Source organism: Nematolebias whitei, chromosome 7, assembly GCF_014905685.2.
Source record: "Nematolebias whitei isolate Nwh7 chromosome 7, NemWhi1, whole genome shotgun sequence".
Classification (NCBI taxonomy): Eukaryota; Metazoa; Chordata; class Actinopteri; order Cyprinodontiformes; family Rivulidae; genus Nematolebias; species Nematolebias whitei.
In genome coordinates, this window is record NC_056504.1 from 41,625,506 (window position 1) to 41,643,095 (window position 17,590).

Genomic DNA, 17,590 nt, shown 5'->3' on the forward strand with positions numbered 1-17,590 from the left:
TTTCAACAAAGCGACAGGCTCCTGGAGAGCCCTCATGCCCCTGAGACTCACATGGCAGGATATGTCATGGATGGGAGCTGATGTGTCTTTCTGTTCTGTCTCAGGAGGATGCCCAAGATGTTATATAATTGGATTTATGATAACAGGGTTTCTGCTCTGGCATCGCTGGATTCCAACGCTATCGGCTATTAAGATGGCGGCAGCAGTTTCAGCAATGGCAATACTGCCAAGTTTGTGTGAAGGTTTGGTTCGTGCTTCGAGTACTCAAAATCAGCTTATTTACGAGATAAACTACGAATGAAGCGTTTTATGGGAATCGCAGGCCACATGTGTCTTTGGGACTCGCCAGCATGTTGAAGATGACCTTGGAGAAGCCTTGTAATCACAGACCAGTGGAATCCCCACTAATCTGGCCATTTTGGATCCAGTAGGACTCAAGGCTGACCAAAAAAAAAAAAATCAACACTTGTGACTTATCTGAATCTCACTCCCCCGATTGGCCTCGAAAACAGGCTGACTTATCAACTCTCCCGCGTTATATGTAAACTAAGGAAAAGCTTTGTCTATCACAACCGAGAACTTCTGTGAAGGCTTATCAGAACTGATGGCTGACCAACATCTTATCTATCATCTATCTGGAAGTGCTTCATGGCCTTGCAGTCAAATACACATGTAACGTGTTTATAAATGTGCTTGCTGGAAGAAATTTTTAGATGTCTTAAATCAGGGGTGTCAAACTCACTTACAAAAGGGGGCCAACATTAAAACCTTTTTCAAAGTAAGGACCAGTTTCAGAATCTACATTAACTCAAGTTAGATACACAACATCTTTTCTTGGTTGCAGATTCCTCAGCAAGAGTTTGATTGGTCTCATTTGACATTCTTTGTTGCACTTTGGACATCATAATCAAAGATTACTGAAAAAATTAAAGTGATAAAAAGTGTTTTACGTTTAAATAACATCTTTGGGGGCCAGACAAGATGTTAACAAGGGCCACATTTGGCCCCTGGGCCTTGAGTTTGACATATGTCGTAAATCATCCTGATGGGACAAGGTGTGAAGATCTTTTTTTTATAAAGCCACTATCCTACTCTCATGGACTTTTCCCCTTTTCTATCTAAAAAAAGTGTTTTGAAAAAGAATAAGGGGCTGCGCTCCAGTACCAGCAGCAACGTGCACTCTGCCCATCTGGCGGACGACTGTCCGAACATAATCTCACTGTATTTTGGTACAACAATAATAAAGCTGATTCTGTTCTAGAATGATATGAAACCATTTACACCTCAATTCAACATGTAATCTACTTTTGTGTAAGGCAAACCTGCCATTAATGTGAAGTGTTTAAGCTTGGTCAGCACTGACAACAGCTGCAGGTAGCATTAACACCTGCCTAGCATTGTAAACGGCCTTATCTTTCTATATTGAATCAATTCAGTGCAGTCAAAATGAAAGGAATGAGATTTTATTACCAGCTAAATACATAAATAAAAATAAATTTGGATCAGATATCAACATACTAACATCAGATGAGCATTAGGTTATACAAATAGAGATTCTGTTTGTACATTAAATTTGTACATCTCACTAAAATAAGATCTTAATTTTTTTTCTTGTTCCAAGTATAATAAAAAAAAAGTTGGTTTGCATGTAAGCATAGAAAAAATACTTAAACATTCAGTCCGAGCATGGACTTTTGCATTTCACACAGGTTTCTGAATGCTATTCTGACAATAATCAGTCCATGATGGTTTAGTTTGAACAACAGATGGAAAACTAAAGGTCACTAATTAGCATAAACAGGATTTATAATCCCACGGGTTAAAAGGTAAATACGATCAATAAAACACAATTTTATTCATTACTTTTGTTTATTTTTGGGTGATGTCATGCTACTTATCTACATTTGAGTAATAAAAATTTGGGAGAAAAACCGGAAATTTCGATTGTATCCCTCCGCGAGTTAAGATAGTAAATAGCTTTTGGTTCAAAATAAAACAGCATGCTTATTATTTTTTTTTTTTAGTTGTAAAATATATATTTTTCCAATATTAAAAACAATGTCAAATAGTATAACAAATCAAAATTTTACATAATTAAAAAAAATATAGGGCGGAGCGGACTGATTTTTGTTCTCGGTTCAACCTCTTCCGGTCCTCTTTCCAGCTTCCCGTGCAACATGGTGAGTGTGTTTCACTGACGGTGGCAGGAACAAACTAAATTTATTGCATTTTACTCGAAATCTCTGACATCATTATAGTATTTTGGATGTCACAAATACACAGTTAACACGCAGTGTTAAGAACAGAAGTTTAAATCTCTGTAGGCGAGTGAAAAATGACTTGGGGCCTAATGCTAACCGCTAGCATGCTAGCCTTTTTGTGCATGCGTTAGGTCAGATGCAGCTAAATATTCCGCCACTAACATAAACCAAGACCCAGTGAATGTTATAAGTTATAATGTTATAAGTTCAGATGTGTTCATAATCGAGCAATTTCAAGACCTAAATTTGGTAATTCGTAAACGCACGGTACAAAGTTTGTGTCTTGAAATGGCGCTTGGTACAAGATGCCGCAACCATCTCATGATGAACACTTGGTCAAAAAATATCACTACAAGACGACACAGAATTTATTATTTCATCACAATGAAGTGAAAAACGTGATCTTATGATGGTAACATCTTTATGGCTCGTTTTGTGAGGTTCAAATGGCATTTTCAGACCATGGCAGTCACATTTACTGAAATACTCCACCGCAGGTGAAGTGGAGCTCTAGATTGTCAGTACAGTAACTCATGGACGGGGTCCCTCAAGGGTCAATAAAAGAGCCACTACGTTTTTACCTATATGTTGCTTTTGGTGACCATTTTGAGCAAACACCACTTTCTGTTGCTTTACTCATAATTTTCTGGTTCATCTGCTCATTAAGCTAGAAGGCATCAATCAACTTAAACCACTCTTGTAATGTCTGTATGACATTAAAACTCAGTTAAAAAAAAACCAACCTTAATCTCTGTGAAAATGGGATTAAAGTCCTCAGCTTCATTAATTGTATTATTGTATTCTTAGCTCCTTGTTTTAGGTCTTCTTCATTTAGTGCTTTTAAGTTTGACAAATACATTAATGAAGTTGTAAAACTCCACCAATTAAGAGTCATCACCAAGGTGAAGACGAATCTTCCTATCAAGATTTAAAAAGTAATTCAAGCTTTTATTTCTCAGTCAAACTTATTGTAACAATGTTTTAGAATTATTGTCTGTGTATCATTTGCAAACGTCCAGAATGCAACAGCTCGTAACAGGTACTAAAGAATGTGTAACTTCAGTCCTGGCTTCTCTCCTTTGGCCTTCTGTCTGTTTCCAGGTTGATTTTAAGATTTTACTGTTTTCTTTTTAAACTCTTAACACCATCTTATTTGCAATCTCTTTAACATCTGTACTCTGGTCAACCAGTTTCTCTTAAGTCTCTAAATCCAAATTAAAATGCAGTGATGATTGTTTTTTTTGCTGTTGCTCCAAATTTGTGGAATAGTTGACAGCTTCATAAATGGCGCCACTGAAACTGACTTCGATTCATGCACAAGCCCCATAATTTTGTTAAGGCATTTAATTCAGTTGGAATTTGAGATCCAGTTAGAGCTAATGGTTTTATGGTGCGTTTCTGTATTTTATTATAGTTTTTTGAATATTTATCTATTGCTTTAAAAAAAAAAAAAAGCACTTGAGTAAACTTGTTGGTTTTGTGCTATAGAAATAAATAGACATAGGCACAATGTTGAGTTGTCAAATACTGTATGTTTATAATAGTTGTTTGAAACTTTTAATCAACTGTTGCTCCTGAACCTTTAAAAAAAAAAAAACATTTCAAAATCTTTTTTCTGTTATACAGACCAAGAAAAGGAGAAATAACGGTCGTGCCAAGAAGGGCCGTGGGCATGTGCAGCCCATCCGCTGCACCAACTGCGCCCGCTGTGTCCCCAAGGACAAGGCCATTAAAAAGTTTGTCATCAGGAACATTGTGGAGGCGGCGGCCGTGAGAGACATCTCGGAGGCCAGTGTTTTTGACTGTAAGTGAATTTTCTGAGCCAGTGTGCCTTTCATCTTAGGTATCCAACTCCTCATTTGTATCTAATGTGTCGTATCACAAGTGCAGTTTTGGTATTTGACCCTGATCTGTATCATGCTCTCTGCAGCATATGTTCTGCCCAAGCTCTACGTGAAGCTGCACTACTGTGTCAGCTGTGCCATCCACAGCAAGGTAGTGAGAAACCGCTCCTGTGAGGCCAGGAAAGACCGCACCCCACCACCAAGATTCAGGCCCACTGTGAGTATAGAGTTGTCAAATCCTTTCAGATCAACTAATGGCCTGTCAGTACTGCACTATCTTTGAACAAAACAAAGTCATTTACAGGTCAGACTACAAATAGTTTGAAATGAACGTTTACATAGCGGAGTTTAAAAAACAATTTACAAATGTGCATGTCTGCAGTGTGAGGCATGTATTGATTCACTGTTTTTATTTTAACAGGCCGGTGCACCGAGAGCTCCTCCAAAACCCATGTAAAGCAGAATCTGAAGATGCTGTACACCTAAAAAGTAAAATAAAAAGGATCTGCACAACTCGTGTGGTTAATTCTATAGAGTTTGTGGTTGTACAAAAGAGTTGCTCAAATTTTTTTATTTTATTTGAAGTAAACTTTTACAGTACAAACCGTACAGCAGTTAAGGATCAAATTACGCAGATGCAAAATTACATATATTTAGAAAGGCTTTGCTGTTATTTTAAGCAGTATAAGACAAAAGTTAGGCTTTCCAAGCTACCAAAAACAGGAGACAAAAGAAGCACAGAAGGAAAACCTCACAAAGTGGACGTTTAAAAAAAAAATATATATATCTTGAGCTGGAGTTGACAATTTTCCCCTCAAAATCAAATACAAATATAATCAGATGTTGGCTTGTGGGAAATTACTTTGGTACAGTAATCACGTTAAAAAGCACAAATATAATCTTGCCACAATACAAAGCCAAACGTTTAACCCATGTAAAGTTGCTCAAAAAGAAAAATTCAGTTGGCGTAAGTTTTTTTTTTTTTTTTTAACATTGTTTCTTTAAAGAGCTCTGTCAAGGTTGCTTTGAAGTTTGAAAACTTGTAAAGTGGGTTCTAGCCAGAGTTGACCAATAATTGAGTTTTAGCATAATTTGAGATTATGCGCAAACTTTTTTGTAATTCACAACTATTCAGTTTTTATGAACTGCAGCTGATCAAAAATACCAACTAAAGGCACATGAATAAATCAAAAGGGTCCTTCCCTGGACGGATTGAACAAAACCACAGTAAAGGGTCAGTTATCTAACTGCTCTTGATCAGATGGCACAACACTCTTTTGACTTCACAATTCCAATTTTTTTTTAATTAAACAACTGGCCCTGGAACATTGTTTCTCACATGAAATGAGACGTTTCGCTTTAAAGAATCCCACAAAACAAAGTGCTTTAAATCATTTTGATAAGTTTCAGCTTTGTCCATATTTAACGGTTAACATTTGAAATTTCTGCCAAGATATCAAGAGAAAGTGCCTACCGGTCACTGATCGTGATTCTTTGGCTTAACTAAAAAGTATTTGATGCTTTACTAAACCACACTCAATTTAAAATCCTATGTTCTCTCGTAAATATTTTGAAACGTCTGCACATCCTTGCATCTAAAAAAACTTAACCCTGAACCATCAGGTGACAACTGGGTTTAGCAGGACAAAACAGGGAAGTGTTTACAACACTAACAACCACTTTAGAGCCAAACAGCTGATATTTCAATTTGGTTAGCAATAATTAAAAAAATATTTAAGCTGAAAAACCAATGTAAATAAATACCATCATACTACACAAAAGCTAAAGGGCAGAAGTCTAGACCATTTTAATGATTACCAGCAAATATTTTATATTTTGATCTTTTTATTTTTTACAACTACTCTGTCAATAGTAAAAAAAAGAGCAGCTTTCATACTCTTCATAATAACTTCACTACTATTAATATCTGGTACTGTAAATAATCTCATATGCAAAGAAGATGAACACTAAGCATTTTTTTAATGAAATCTGTGATCCTGATTTCTTAAGGTCCAAACTGTCATCTGGACAGTAATATATAAATAGAATCTGATGTTACATAAAGAAATTGAATCAAAAGTGTGTAAAGTGACAGTAAATTTCTGCAGAAATTATCAAACCAAAACAAAAATAATAGATCACAAACTATTAAAATATGGATGGCTACCATTGAAGCTTCTTGATTGGGATTTTTTTTTTGTCATTCAACTTTTGACAGCCATATTTAGTCATGGCAGTAAATTTACTTGGAAAACAACTTTTTTTTTCTTTCACTTAAAAACAGCTACAGTAAAACTTCAAAATAGACAACTTGACCTCGAGTATCACCCACAAAGATCTGTTTTAAGACATGAAGGCTGGCAGCTCCAGTCTGGGAAATAAAGTGAAGAAAGGCACAATACAATTACAGAACACCATAATCATTTTAAATATAGCAAAAATAAATATTTTAGATATTAGTGATGGATTATGATTTAATGTATTTTTTATTTAAAAGAAAACACTCGATAACCTCTTAGCACTCTTAGCTGTGATTTCTGACCCCATCAGAGCAGAACAACCCAACAGTGTTTCCTCACACTTTGAGACGTGCAGATCATTAAATTATTCTATAAAGTAGTTTAATGTTTCAATTCTGGCAGGAATCAGTGCAACAAAAGCAGTCAGAAAAAAATCAATTCATACACTATCCCACATGGCATCAACACAAGCAAAGGGATTCATTTTTCAACTAAAAATAAAAGGTCCTTAGATTCTTTCAAACACACACACACACATATATATATATATATAGATCCCTTCATTCAAAAAAATCAAAGTGCATTGCTAATTCACAGACGACACCACCCTCAAACATTTAGTGTGACTAATGTGGACCTGGGTTTTGAATTTGATCTGCACTTTGTGTAATAAGAAGTGACTAACCCAAAGTTGAAAATGTTAAGAAATTCAAGGTCTGCTAACATTTTCTGTTATTTTGAAATAGAGCAAGTAAATCTGCACATAATTAATCGTAAGCAAATTTACAAACAATATTTGGATTTCGTATGTCATATTTACTAAACTGGAGAAGTGTGGTATATTTTAAGGTTATAGATATTAGTCAGATTTGACCAATACATTTTGTGCATGCAGTTTGAATCTTGAATTTTTGTGCAAGGCACATTTGTGGATGAAGAAGTTCACTTACTTCAGGAATATTTATTTAAAACTGAATGTCAAATGTGTTTGGTATTTAGTCAAAAACAATCAGAACCAGTGTTACAGAGAATAATAAAAATGGATCTTTTCATCAATATACATGTCCAGTTTGCACTTTCAGCGACTCCTTTAGCTCATGTGCAGAACAAATCTAGCCAGGTCCTTGTTTGTGTGAAAATAAACTCAGAGTAAAGCAAGTTGTCCTAACTTTTCACTTCAGTCATTGATGTGCTCTCCACGGACAATATGTGAAGAAAATTCGTATCGGTCCTGGCTGCGGTAGCCGCAGATGTTACACTCAAAAGGCTGTCGAAAACCATGGCAGCCCATGTGAATGGTGAACATGACATGGTCCAGGAAAAGCACACGGCAGTGCTCGCAACGAAAGGAACGCACCGCTCGCCCCTCCCCATCAACAACCCTGAACACCTCCTTAGAAGTGGAGGAGGGTACTGTAGGTGAGCTTGAGGTTGGAGCAAAGGCAGGAGGTGGGAGGGCTGAGTGTCCCCCATTTTCTCTTTCCACTTCGTGGTCTTTGGCATAGATGGGGCTGTATCTGTCCTGACTTCTGTGGCGAAAGGTGGGAGGAGGTCTTGTGACATGGTTATTAGAGTGAAAAAGGTGATGCCCGTTGTTACTGTGCAACGCTGGAAGGGGAGCAGTGCTGTTGCACAGCTCATCTGGCATGCTTTCTGTGTCCGTAGAGTCCTGGCAACCATTGCTAGGTGAGGCTGCATGGCTTCGACCAGCAGGCAGGTCTTCGTGACCCTCGGCAGCTTCCCTTCCTCCTGCAGCCCCCAGCCCAGTCCCTGTGCAATCCAACCTTGGGCCTAAAGCGCCAGAAGTGTGAGTGGAGCTGTGGATCGGCCTGAGTTCTGTCAAACAAGGATGAGTGGTGGGAAGGTGGAGAGGCCTAAGTTTGTCAGATGCCACTCCTTTATTACCTGCTACACCCACTGTGTATTCTCCAAGGCCAGTAAAGTGTGGTGCTTCAAGGTCCCCTGTTTGCAGGTCTTCACTTTTATCCAAATCAGCTGTCAGCTCGTACGGTCCATCTGCAAAGTTGAGCCGGATGTGCTTTTGCCCTGCAACACAGAGACAAACAATTTAATGATAGTGCAGAATCCAAATATCTTTTTTTTTTTTTTTTATAAAATAGCAGGTAGCTCACTCAGATAAATAACCAGCTTACCAAGACTTGCATTTGTTGTGCAGATCTTAAGTAAGTAATACTTAGTAATACTGTTGATAAATGCAATAAAGTAATGATTTCCTCAGCTTTTGGGGGTATTAAATACTTTATGTTGAGCAATTATTTTTATTTGTTAATTTCCTAAAACCATCCACACTGACACTAAATGCTCACCTACAAATTTTTGTGGTGTGGATCTTTTGCGTTTGGTGATGCTGTTGGCGAGCCGATCAATAAATGCCATCTTGTCTGAGGAGGGCTGCGGAAGAGAGTCTGGTACAAACTCTAGCTCTCTCATCTCCTCTCCTGGACAGAGTACAAACAAACTGTTATGTTTTTTTTTTTTCCCTCTTTCTTTTCTTAATGTTCAGACAGAATTCCTAAACCTTCTTTTGGAGCTACAAGGTAATGAGAGGAGGATTTTGTGCATCACCTCATTAAGGATGAAGACTACATTTCTAATTTAGATGTTCGTACAATCTTTTTTGGAAGGGGATATTGAAGTGAAACCATTGTGTTAAGAAAAAAAAAAAAACATCTATATTTTACCTATATTTTGTGCATTATTCAGTGATTGTGATTCCAGACTTTGTAAGTAGCCATGGCAACGCTCGCGGTGCTCCTCCAGGGTGCTCTGCTGCTTGTAACTACGGCCGCAATAACTGCATTTATAAGGCTTCCCTACAGTTGGAGAAGACACTGCAGACATAGTAGGAATATGTTGTTATAAATGTAAAGGTACTCCTCTACTAGAGAAAAATATACACACACACATCAGGCTGAAATCTGTCTTACCTGCATGAGTGCGTAAGTGGCCAGTAAGGGCGTCTCGTCTTCGACATGCATAGCTGCAAAAGGGACATTTGAAAGGCTTTTCACCCGAGTGCAGCTTGATGTGACGAAGTAGGTTACCCTTTTGCGTGAAGGAGGCGCCACACTGATTGCACTGAAAGGGTCGCTCCCCTGCAGATAGGTCAAATCTGTCAGCTCTCTTTTACAATACATGACATAAGATATATATTGCAAATGTACCAGGGCATCTAAAGTGTTGGAAAACAACTGAGCAGCTTCACTTTTACTATTATTATTATTCCAGACGGCATTGCTTTTTTTCTAAACAACACATCAGTTATATCAGAACATTTCAGGCAAAAATTGGCAGCCATTGTCGGACATTTCAGTTTTTAGAATTAGGTTGCCAACAGCAGCAACAGTGGGAACAAATTCAAACAGCCTTGGCTTCAAAAGTAAAACAGAATCAAACTTAACATCACCCACTGTCAAGTTACAAGGTCCTGAAGTGTTCTTAGAAAAAGACAAGTATGAGATGTACGAATATTTTCCAATTCAGATTATTTACTTAAAAAAAATACATATTTTTAGTGAAATTATTCATCTGAATCTAACTGAGTCACCTGTATGGCTGCGTTTGTGCACCATAAGAACATTAGGCCCGATGCAGATCATTCCACAAATGTCACACTTGAGCTTTCCATTTGGCAGTCTGGTGGCTCCAGTTGGTATGGTTTCAGGATTAGTGAGCTCCCTGTAGCCTACACCACACTCCGATTCCTGACCTGGACCGTCTTCCTCTATCCGCTCTGTCTTTTCATCTTCATGACCGCGACCTAAGTCTTCATCACTGTACAGCTCCACTTTGATGCAGTTGGCTACAGAGACACAGGCACCATGTGGAGAAAGCATGCCATTAGTTATGAAAGTTGTCACTAACTATACCCCTACACAAATAATTTAAGTTTTATACTGTTGTGTACAACATTTCACTGCAAGATTAACAGACAGGTGCATAATAAAGTGTATCAGAAACAAAAAGATAAGATGGCTTAATTTCACACTCACCATTGAGGGAATGACTTGGAGAGTTCTCCTTGCTATTCGGGGTGCTCACTGTTGCGCCTCCGAAGGCCCCAGAAAACTCTCTTTCCAGCGAAGAGTCTCCACTACCTGAAAACACAAAGATGAGAAACACAAAATTTCACTTTGGAACAATACTCTTAAGTTTAGAAAACAGATACATCTGCCATTAAATACAAACCTACCTGATATGTATGATCGGCCATTACAGTCATCTACATCCATGCTAGTTCAAGAATTCTGAAATTAAATTTAAGCTGAAGGTGAATAACTTCCTCAAGCATTCATTAAAGTGAAACTCAAAACTTCATTTATCAAAGAGAAAACATTTGCAGGTAGGGGTGTAAGGAGGCAGAAAATTTTCAGTTAATTTCCTAAAAGTTTCCATAGAAGGTTAAACTGGGGAATTTTGGAAATTTCCAAATTGAAAACTTGTGAAAATTATAGGAATTAAATGAGCATTCAAGGTAATTTACACAAACTGTATCATACCCAAACATACGTATTACTACTTTGTTCAGTCATAGGCAGATACTGTCACAGGCCACATATGAAGTTGACCCTAAGTTTAAGAAAGGAACTCATTTAATTAAGTATAATATCACTATGTCACAACCTTAATAATGGATTTTGACAATTTCTGCATTTTTTGCAATAATCCTTTTCTAAATTCATACACACCACTCTGAACAACAATATTCACATAAAATGACTTTTGTTCTCATTGTATTAACATAAAAACAAATTTACAATCAGTAAACTACATATCACAAAAAAATGAAATATCTAAATTGATGCACAGATGTCAAATTTCATTCACAGAAATCTGAACAAAACTGTTTACATGTTATTTGATCACAATCATGGGCTTTTATCATTTATCTACATAAAAACTAAACACATTTGAATTAAACTGCAACTAGTCACAACTCTCAACAAAACTTTTGCACATTACTATTTTAATCTGTCGAGGTGACGACCAATTTTTACTTTTCATTGCGTGGTGCAGCAATGATGAAATGTGGTTGTTGTAAAGGTAGAAAAATTTAATTATATTTAAAATTCCAGTTAGTTACCATAACAAGTTTACAAATTTTGTATTCCTGGAATTTTGCAACTATTTGCAGGTAGGTCAAAATTCACATCACAAATGACAACCTGGATAAATGCAAGTATAGCAACTGTCATGTTTACGAATGCAAGACTGAATCTGCCACATTCAACGCTTTAATGCATACTAAAGCCCAAACATTGACAACATTTAGCATATATTTAACATATTCCGGCGGTACTACCAAGAATGTTCATACATTTTGGACGTCTCCAATTCTTAACTACAGCATTAGCTTCCGCTAACCATAATCCTTGTATAAAAAAGAAATTAGCTCATGCTGGTTAAATCTGTCTGACCAACTACAGACCATATTGGTAGCCAAGTTGGGTTCGATTCTTACCTTACCATTCACAGACATAACTAAACTAACATCTCTTAAAGTTAAGATAATCTAAAGGTTTAGTTTTTCTATGCCCACTTAATCTGAAGTAGACACTGTTGAGCGTTTATGTAACCGCGACACCGAGGTACCAGAAGTTGACGGCCTTGGCTGGTAGCTAACGTTAGCTTACTGTATGTCATGGAAATTACCAAGTTAGCTAAACTCAACTCCACAACCATACAACAGTCTGGCTTAATGACAGCTTGTTATATCGGTGAGCAGGGTTAAAACGAAGAAATACGAACAATGGCATATATAAATACAGTTGTTTTATGACATTAATTTACTGTCTTTCGCTAATTTAGATACTGAAGTCTGTTCGACGTCATATTAAAGGCTAACATAGAAGCTAACAACAAACAGCCATTAGCCTAATGTTTCAGTAGCGGTTGCTATGGCAGCCACCGCCACCCTGAACGCTACGGCTAAGTACCGACTGAAAAGCTTGTTAAAAAACGGTAATAACAGATAGGTATGAATATTTATAAGACTAACAGGTTCCCCAGTGTCCAAAATATTACCTGTCACTGCCAAAGCCGTTTCATTGAGGTTATTCTGAATTTTTATCAGCCTGTTTGTGACGGCGACGTTCCCCGGAAGTAATTTCGTCCAGCTTCCGGTGTTGACCCCTGTTTTGGTAGCGCAGCACGAAGCCACATATCTCACAGATATCATATAAAAGCTTTTATATGATATCTATGACATATCTAACCAAAAAAGCAAACATTTAAATTGTAACTGGAATAAAAAGCCATGATAAGGAGTTTTTTTCTAACCTGGAATACCTTTATTTATTAGCAAATAAATGTTTTTGTCATTATTTCAATGTTTAAGACAGCACTCTCACACACACAAACACACACTTTTGTTCCAAAGCGAATTTATAGGAATTTTGAAAACGTGTTGCTCAAGACCATATTAAAAAATGGCCATTGAATAAAATATGTGAAGAGTTCTGGCAAAATGAGTCGCATTACGAATTTAAAAAAAAAATTAATTAAACTTCAAATTCTCCGTTTTCCATTTTTTTTTTTTTAATTCCAATATGTTTTCTATTTCTGCTTTAAATGTGATGTTTGTTGAACAATGAAAAAAATGGAAAACACAGAGTTTTTAGTTGTGTGGTCATTTGGCACCTATGGGTCTTCACATATGTTGACATAAATGACCTGAACCTCTCACTGCAGATCGGAATAGCCTGGAAAAAGTCTAAAAAAGAATTTTGTCAGGAACATACTGGGACGTACAAAGAGTGACCTCTGCTGTACAGATAAACTTGAATGCCCCGTTCATGTCTTTTCTCTGACGTGTTCGCTCGTTTTACGACGGTGTGCTTACACAATGGCAATTTCCGTCAGTTCGACTTGCAGTTAGCGACCGCGTTGAACTCGCTCTTTTTTGTTTCCAATTTCGGTTAAAACGAGATTTTTTTCCCCCCACTCTCGCTTCAAAACCTCATTAGACACCGATGCCGATATCACACACAAAAAGAGGGTACTTTTTGAGATAGGTACTGGTTGTACTTGTTTTATTTAAACGCCGAAACTGTGGCGCGAGGCCCAGCGGAGAGAGCTCCGAAAAAGTTTGTTGTTGTCACGTGACGCACGAAACGAATGTGGCGATAAAAGTTTGTTTAAATCGTAAAACTAGGTGGCGTGCTACGTTTTCAGAACCTTTTGAACACTGTTTTCACTACAATGCCTCAGCCCAAGTACCGAAAGATCGCCGTTTTAGGTTACCGGTCCGTAGGTGAGTACAGCAGCTGTTGTTGGTTAGCTAGCAGGCTAACATGCTAACATCCTGGCTTTGTTTTCCTTTTGAGAGTATCAAACCAGCAACAGAAAACACACTTGTCTTTGTTTAGTTGGGCTTCTGTTGCGTGCATTCTCGATTATCATATTTAATTCAACCTTGTATGTTGTATCCTTAAAGTTATTTGTTTAATGTGCTGATAAAAGTACAAGTTAGCTTCGTTAGTGGTATCTATTGTGCCACGAAGCCTTTAGCCTGGCATTTCAGCGTGGATATTATAGAAATCCCTGAAATTAGGAGTTCAACACTCTTGACCTGTTGCAACATTTGTTTATGTTCATGGGATCTTCATGTGCCGGCTAGCCTGTTGCACCACATTTTGTTGCTTAGCTTGGAAAGTATTTGTTTACAGTTTAAATAGGTTCAGTGTCTCCAAGTAACACACTAGATCGTTTGCCCAGTTTAATAAAAACATTGTTTCACATCATTTAAGAGTTTAACTTTGATAATAAATCTTAATGTATTGACATTTTTATTACCTTGCATGTGTTTTATACACTAACTAGGCCAGGGTATAGAAAAATTATTATGGCTGTAAAAGTGCTTTTAAATCTATATATGGGCACTACCTTTTTTTTTTTTTTGATAATCACCCATTTGTTTTGTGTTTAAATTAATGAGGCTGCCAGGAAAAACCGTTTACACTTTGTATTCATAATTTTTACTATTTGTTGAAGAAAATAATGTGATTTTGCACATTTGCACATAATGCACATTTTTATGTTTTTCTGTCCAAAATACACAAATGCTTCTTGCCAGATTTTAGGAAATTATACATTTTGATGAAATTACTAGGTTACAAAAAATAGCAGTGGTGTTTTCAGTAAGTGTGCTTTACAAAGCCTCTTTAAATGTTTTAACTGCAAAGATTTTACATAATCAGATGTACATATTCTAACAGAAAGGTAAAAACAGATTAAAAATGATTACCATCTACCTGTACCTCTTTGTACACACAGACTTGCACACCAAAAGCTGCTCGTCTTCCATCAGAAGCATCTCAGTCTCACCCAACTGTGGAACTGAGAATCAAATCAGCAAACTGTTAGTAAACTAACCATCCTTTATCTTCATTTACACAGGAAAGTCATCTCTTACAATACAGTTTGTAGAAGGACAATTTGTTGACTCCTATGACCCCACCATCGAAAACAGTAAGTGCCATTTTATTGTTCAGTTAGTGCTTTAAAAACGATCAGGAATAAAATGTGAATGTTGTAACACCTGTTCATTCTTGTTTCTTTCTAGCCTTTAACAAAATGGTTAATGTGAATGGTCAAGACTTCAATCTTCAGCTAGTTGATACAGCTGGACAAGTAAGTTGCTGTTTTGCTGCAGAAACTAACATTGGGCTCTAAATCACAATATTTTTGAAGAGTAGACATGGTTCATTATTTTAAGCACATTTTTTCAAAAAGTCTTTCTAATATTGACCAATTTATTTATACACCAGATGTGTTTTATGCAAGATGATCAATTTAATATGATTATAATTTGTCTTCTATTGTCTGTAGGATGAATACTCAATTTTCCCACAGTCCCACTCAATGGACATCCATGGCTATGTCCTTGTCTATTCAGTGACTTCTATGAAAAGGTCAGTGTGTGGTGGTGTTATTTATATGCCAGTAACAAAGCTTACATTATATATAGTACACTCAGTATTCCTCAGGGTGGCTGCAGTTTGAGGAATAGTAGTTATCTGCCAATTGGAAAGTTGCTGGTTTGATTCTGGCCTCATTGCATGCTTGAAATGTTTTTGGGCAAGACACTAAACTCCACAGACTGCACTGCCCTGCCCTGCTTATGTTTGTGTATACTGGTGAGTGAGACCTATAGTGTAAAAGCTGCAAGGTTGGAAAAACACTACATTAAATGCAGTCCAGTGCTTGTCATTTCAGACACATGTAAGTAGTTTATATAAATTATTTCATAGTGTTTGAGTGAGAGTAACATTTATTTGAAAACGCACAAAAGTGCAGTACTTTGTATTCAATAATACCATACCATACCATACCAATTTATTTATATAGCACTTAAAACAGCAACAAGGCCAACCAAAGTGGAGTACAAAAGAAACAAACATGCACAGCAGACAGGAAACATAAAATAGAAATACAGATACAAATAGCAGCAGAAGCTAACTAAAATGGCCAACAGAGTAGAGAACAGACCGGACCAAAACAAATCACACCGTGTTAAAGGCAAGCGAATAGAAGTGGGTCTTCAAGCGAGACTTAAAGACTGAGAGTGTGGGAGCCTGCCGGACACTCAGTGGCAACTCATTCCACAGTCGTGGACCTGCAACAGAGAAAGCCCTGTCACCCCTGAGCTTACGACGGGTTTCTGGGACTGAGAGAAGCATCTGGTCTGCTGACCTCAGAGAGCGCGGTGGGACATATTGCTGCAGAAGATCAGTGAGATAGGATGGGGCGGAACTGTTCAGTGATTTAAAAACATACATGAGAATTTTGAAATGGATCCGAAGGTGAATGGGTAGCCAGTGCAGGGAGGCCAAAACTGGCGTGATGTGCTCTCTATAGCCTGTACCAGTTAAAAATCGGGCTGCAGCATTTTGGATCAGTTGTAGATGAGCAATCGAGGACTGACTGATTCCAAACAGAAGTGAATTGCAGTAATCAAGCCTAGATGTTATGAAGGCGTGGATCACTGTCTCAAGGTTCTTTTTGGAGAGTATAGGCTTCAGCTTAGACAGCCGTCTCAGCTGAAAAAAAACAGGATTTGACCATCATGTTTACGTGACTGTTGAGTTTTAAGGACGGGTCCATTATCACCCCCAGATTAGTCACCTTTTGTTTCTCTAGCGGGGCTAGAGAGAAAAGGTCAATGTCTTGGTTCATGAGTGAGCCACTGGGATGGAACAGCATGACTTCAGACTTCTTCTCATTGAAGCTTAAGAAGTTTAAAGCCATCCAGTCCCGGACGATGTGATACTTTACTTCCCTTGAGGTATCGTCTTTTAACTGATCAAATATTTTTAGTACTGACTTGTTCAAATTTCTAAGCAAGCCAATGTTGAAACACTTGGGGATGTCTAACATGCCGAAGAGAATCATGAGCTGTAGACGTGAATAATAGAGCCTCTAACACCAGCACACACCTTTTGTTTGATGAAGCCAGAAAGTTCACAGATTCAGTTCACCTAATCCATACTGTACTGTGTTATGGAAAAGCACCATAAAGTGCTCATTTAGTCTTTGCTGTACCCAGATGTGGAAGTGTTGGACTAACAGTTTGTTCCTATAAATTTAAGGGAACGTGTCTAAAACTTACTCTGTTGTCTTTGCCCAGTTTTGAAGTTGTGCAGGTTCTACATGACAAGCTGCTAGACATGGTTGGGAAAATTCAGTAAGTTTAGTTGGCTTATTCCATTTTCTGAGATTATGTTTTGAATTTTCTTTTAGTAACGTGTTTGTTTCCAACCACATTTTTCTTTTTAGGGTCCCGACTGTTCTTGTAGGAAATAAAAAAGATCTCCACATGGAAAGGTAAATGTTAACATGGAAAAAGTTTGTTTTTACTCCCACTTCAGGGTCGTTTTCCCAACATGAGGGGGCACCACCTGTCGGATATCAGATATGTTTGGTTTTGTTTAATGCTATTATTAAATCATTATGAGGAATTATATTATTTTGACATTTTTACTATCTGTCTGGCCACTGACGCATCTGGGTTCGTTTCACTGGGGCAAAAACTAAAAAATAAAATCCAAGAAAGTTCAATCTGGTCCTCTGGACATTCAAAAAAACAAAACAAAAAAAAATGTAGAAACGTTTCGTCTCTCATCCAAGAGACTTCCTCAGTCTGAGCTGCTGTTTTCAGCTCAGTCTTTTAAATAGCACCTTCTCAGAGTGGATCAGCCAGTTTTGCTGCTGACAACCAAAACCA

The 17,590-nt window shown here is 37.5% G+C and overlaps 3 protein-coding genes across 4 annotated transcripts in view; 2 read left to right on the forward strand and 1 right to left on the reverse strand.

Moving 5' to 3' along the window:
• The first annotated feature begins 2,098 nt into the window (after nt 1-2,098).
• On the forward strand, nt 2,099-4,618 carry LOC119412555 (40S ribosomal protein S26). Its single transcript, XM_037679575.1, has 4 exons — nt 2,099-2,180; nt 3,888-4,065; nt 4,192-4,322; nt 4,527-4,618. The coding sequence occupies exons 1-4, from the start codon at nt 2,178-2,180 to the stop codon at nt 4,560-4,562; spliced, it is 348 nt and encodes a 115-aa protein (XP_037535503.1). The 5' UTR covers nt 2,099-2,177; the 3' UTR covers nt 4,563-4,618.
• Nucleotides 4,619-7,522: 2,904 nt separating this feature from the next.
• LOC119412838 (zinc finger protein Eos) lies at nt 7,523-10,536 on the reverse strand. Its single transcript, XM_037679875.1, has 7 exons — nt 10,512-10,536; nt 10,359-10,463; nt 9,914-10,168; nt 9,294-9,461; nt 9,048-9,197; nt 8,673-8,804; nt 7,523-8,391 (listed from the first exon to the last, which is right to left on the reverse strand). The coding sequence occupies exons 1-7, from the start codon at nt 10,534-10,536 to the stop codon at nt 7,523-7,525; spliced, it is 1,704 nt and encodes a 567-aa protein (XP_037535803.1).
• A 2,675-nt stretch (nt 10,537-13,211) lies between these two features.
• The window catches only part of rhebl1 (Ras homolog, mTORC1 binding like 1), a 7,378-nt gene continuing 2,999 nt past the window's right edge, over nt 13,212-17,590 (forward strand). For both annotated transcript variants that reach the window (XM_037679576.1, XM_037679577.1), the window contains exons 1-6: nt 13,212-13,618; nt 14,764-14,835; nt 14,930-14,997; nt 15,196-15,278; nt 16,994-17,050; nt 17,143-17,190. In XM_037679576.1, coding sequence (XP_037535504.1) covers nt 13,567-13,618; nt 14,764-14,835; nt 14,930-14,997; nt 15,196-15,278; nt 16,994-17,050; nt 17,143-17,190 — 380 coding nt within the window. In that variant the 5' untranslated portion in view covers nt 13,212-13,566. The remainder of the gene's footprint in view (nt 13,619-14,763; nt 14,836-14,929; nt 14,998-15,195; nt 15,279-16,993; nt 17,051-17,142; nt 17,191-17,590) is intronic.

Excerpts from the sequence above, each read along its gene's own strand:
- LOC119412555 (XM_037679575.1), top strand. Across the intron at positions 4,066-4,191 it reads GGAGGCCAGTGTTTTTGACT|CATATGTTCTGCCCAAGCTC; the intron begins GTAAGTGAATTT and ends TGCTCTCTGCAG. Across the intron at positions 4,323-4,526 it reads CACCAAGATTCAGGCCCACT|GCCGGTGCACCGAGAGCTCC; the intron begins GTGAGTATAGAG and ends TTATTTTAACAG.
- LOC119412838 (XM_037679875.1), bottom strand. The coding sequence starts at position 10,536 with ATGTATCTGTTTTCTAAACTTAAGA. Across the intron at positions 9,462-9,913 it reads GCACAAACGCAGCCATACAG|GGGAGCGACCCTTTCAGTGC; the intron begins GTGACTCAGTTA and ends ACCTATCTGCAG. Across the intron at positions 9,198-9,293 it reads CCACTTACGCACTCATGCAG|TGTCTTCTCCAACTGTAGGG; the intron begins GTAAGACAGATT and ends CTATGTCTGCAG.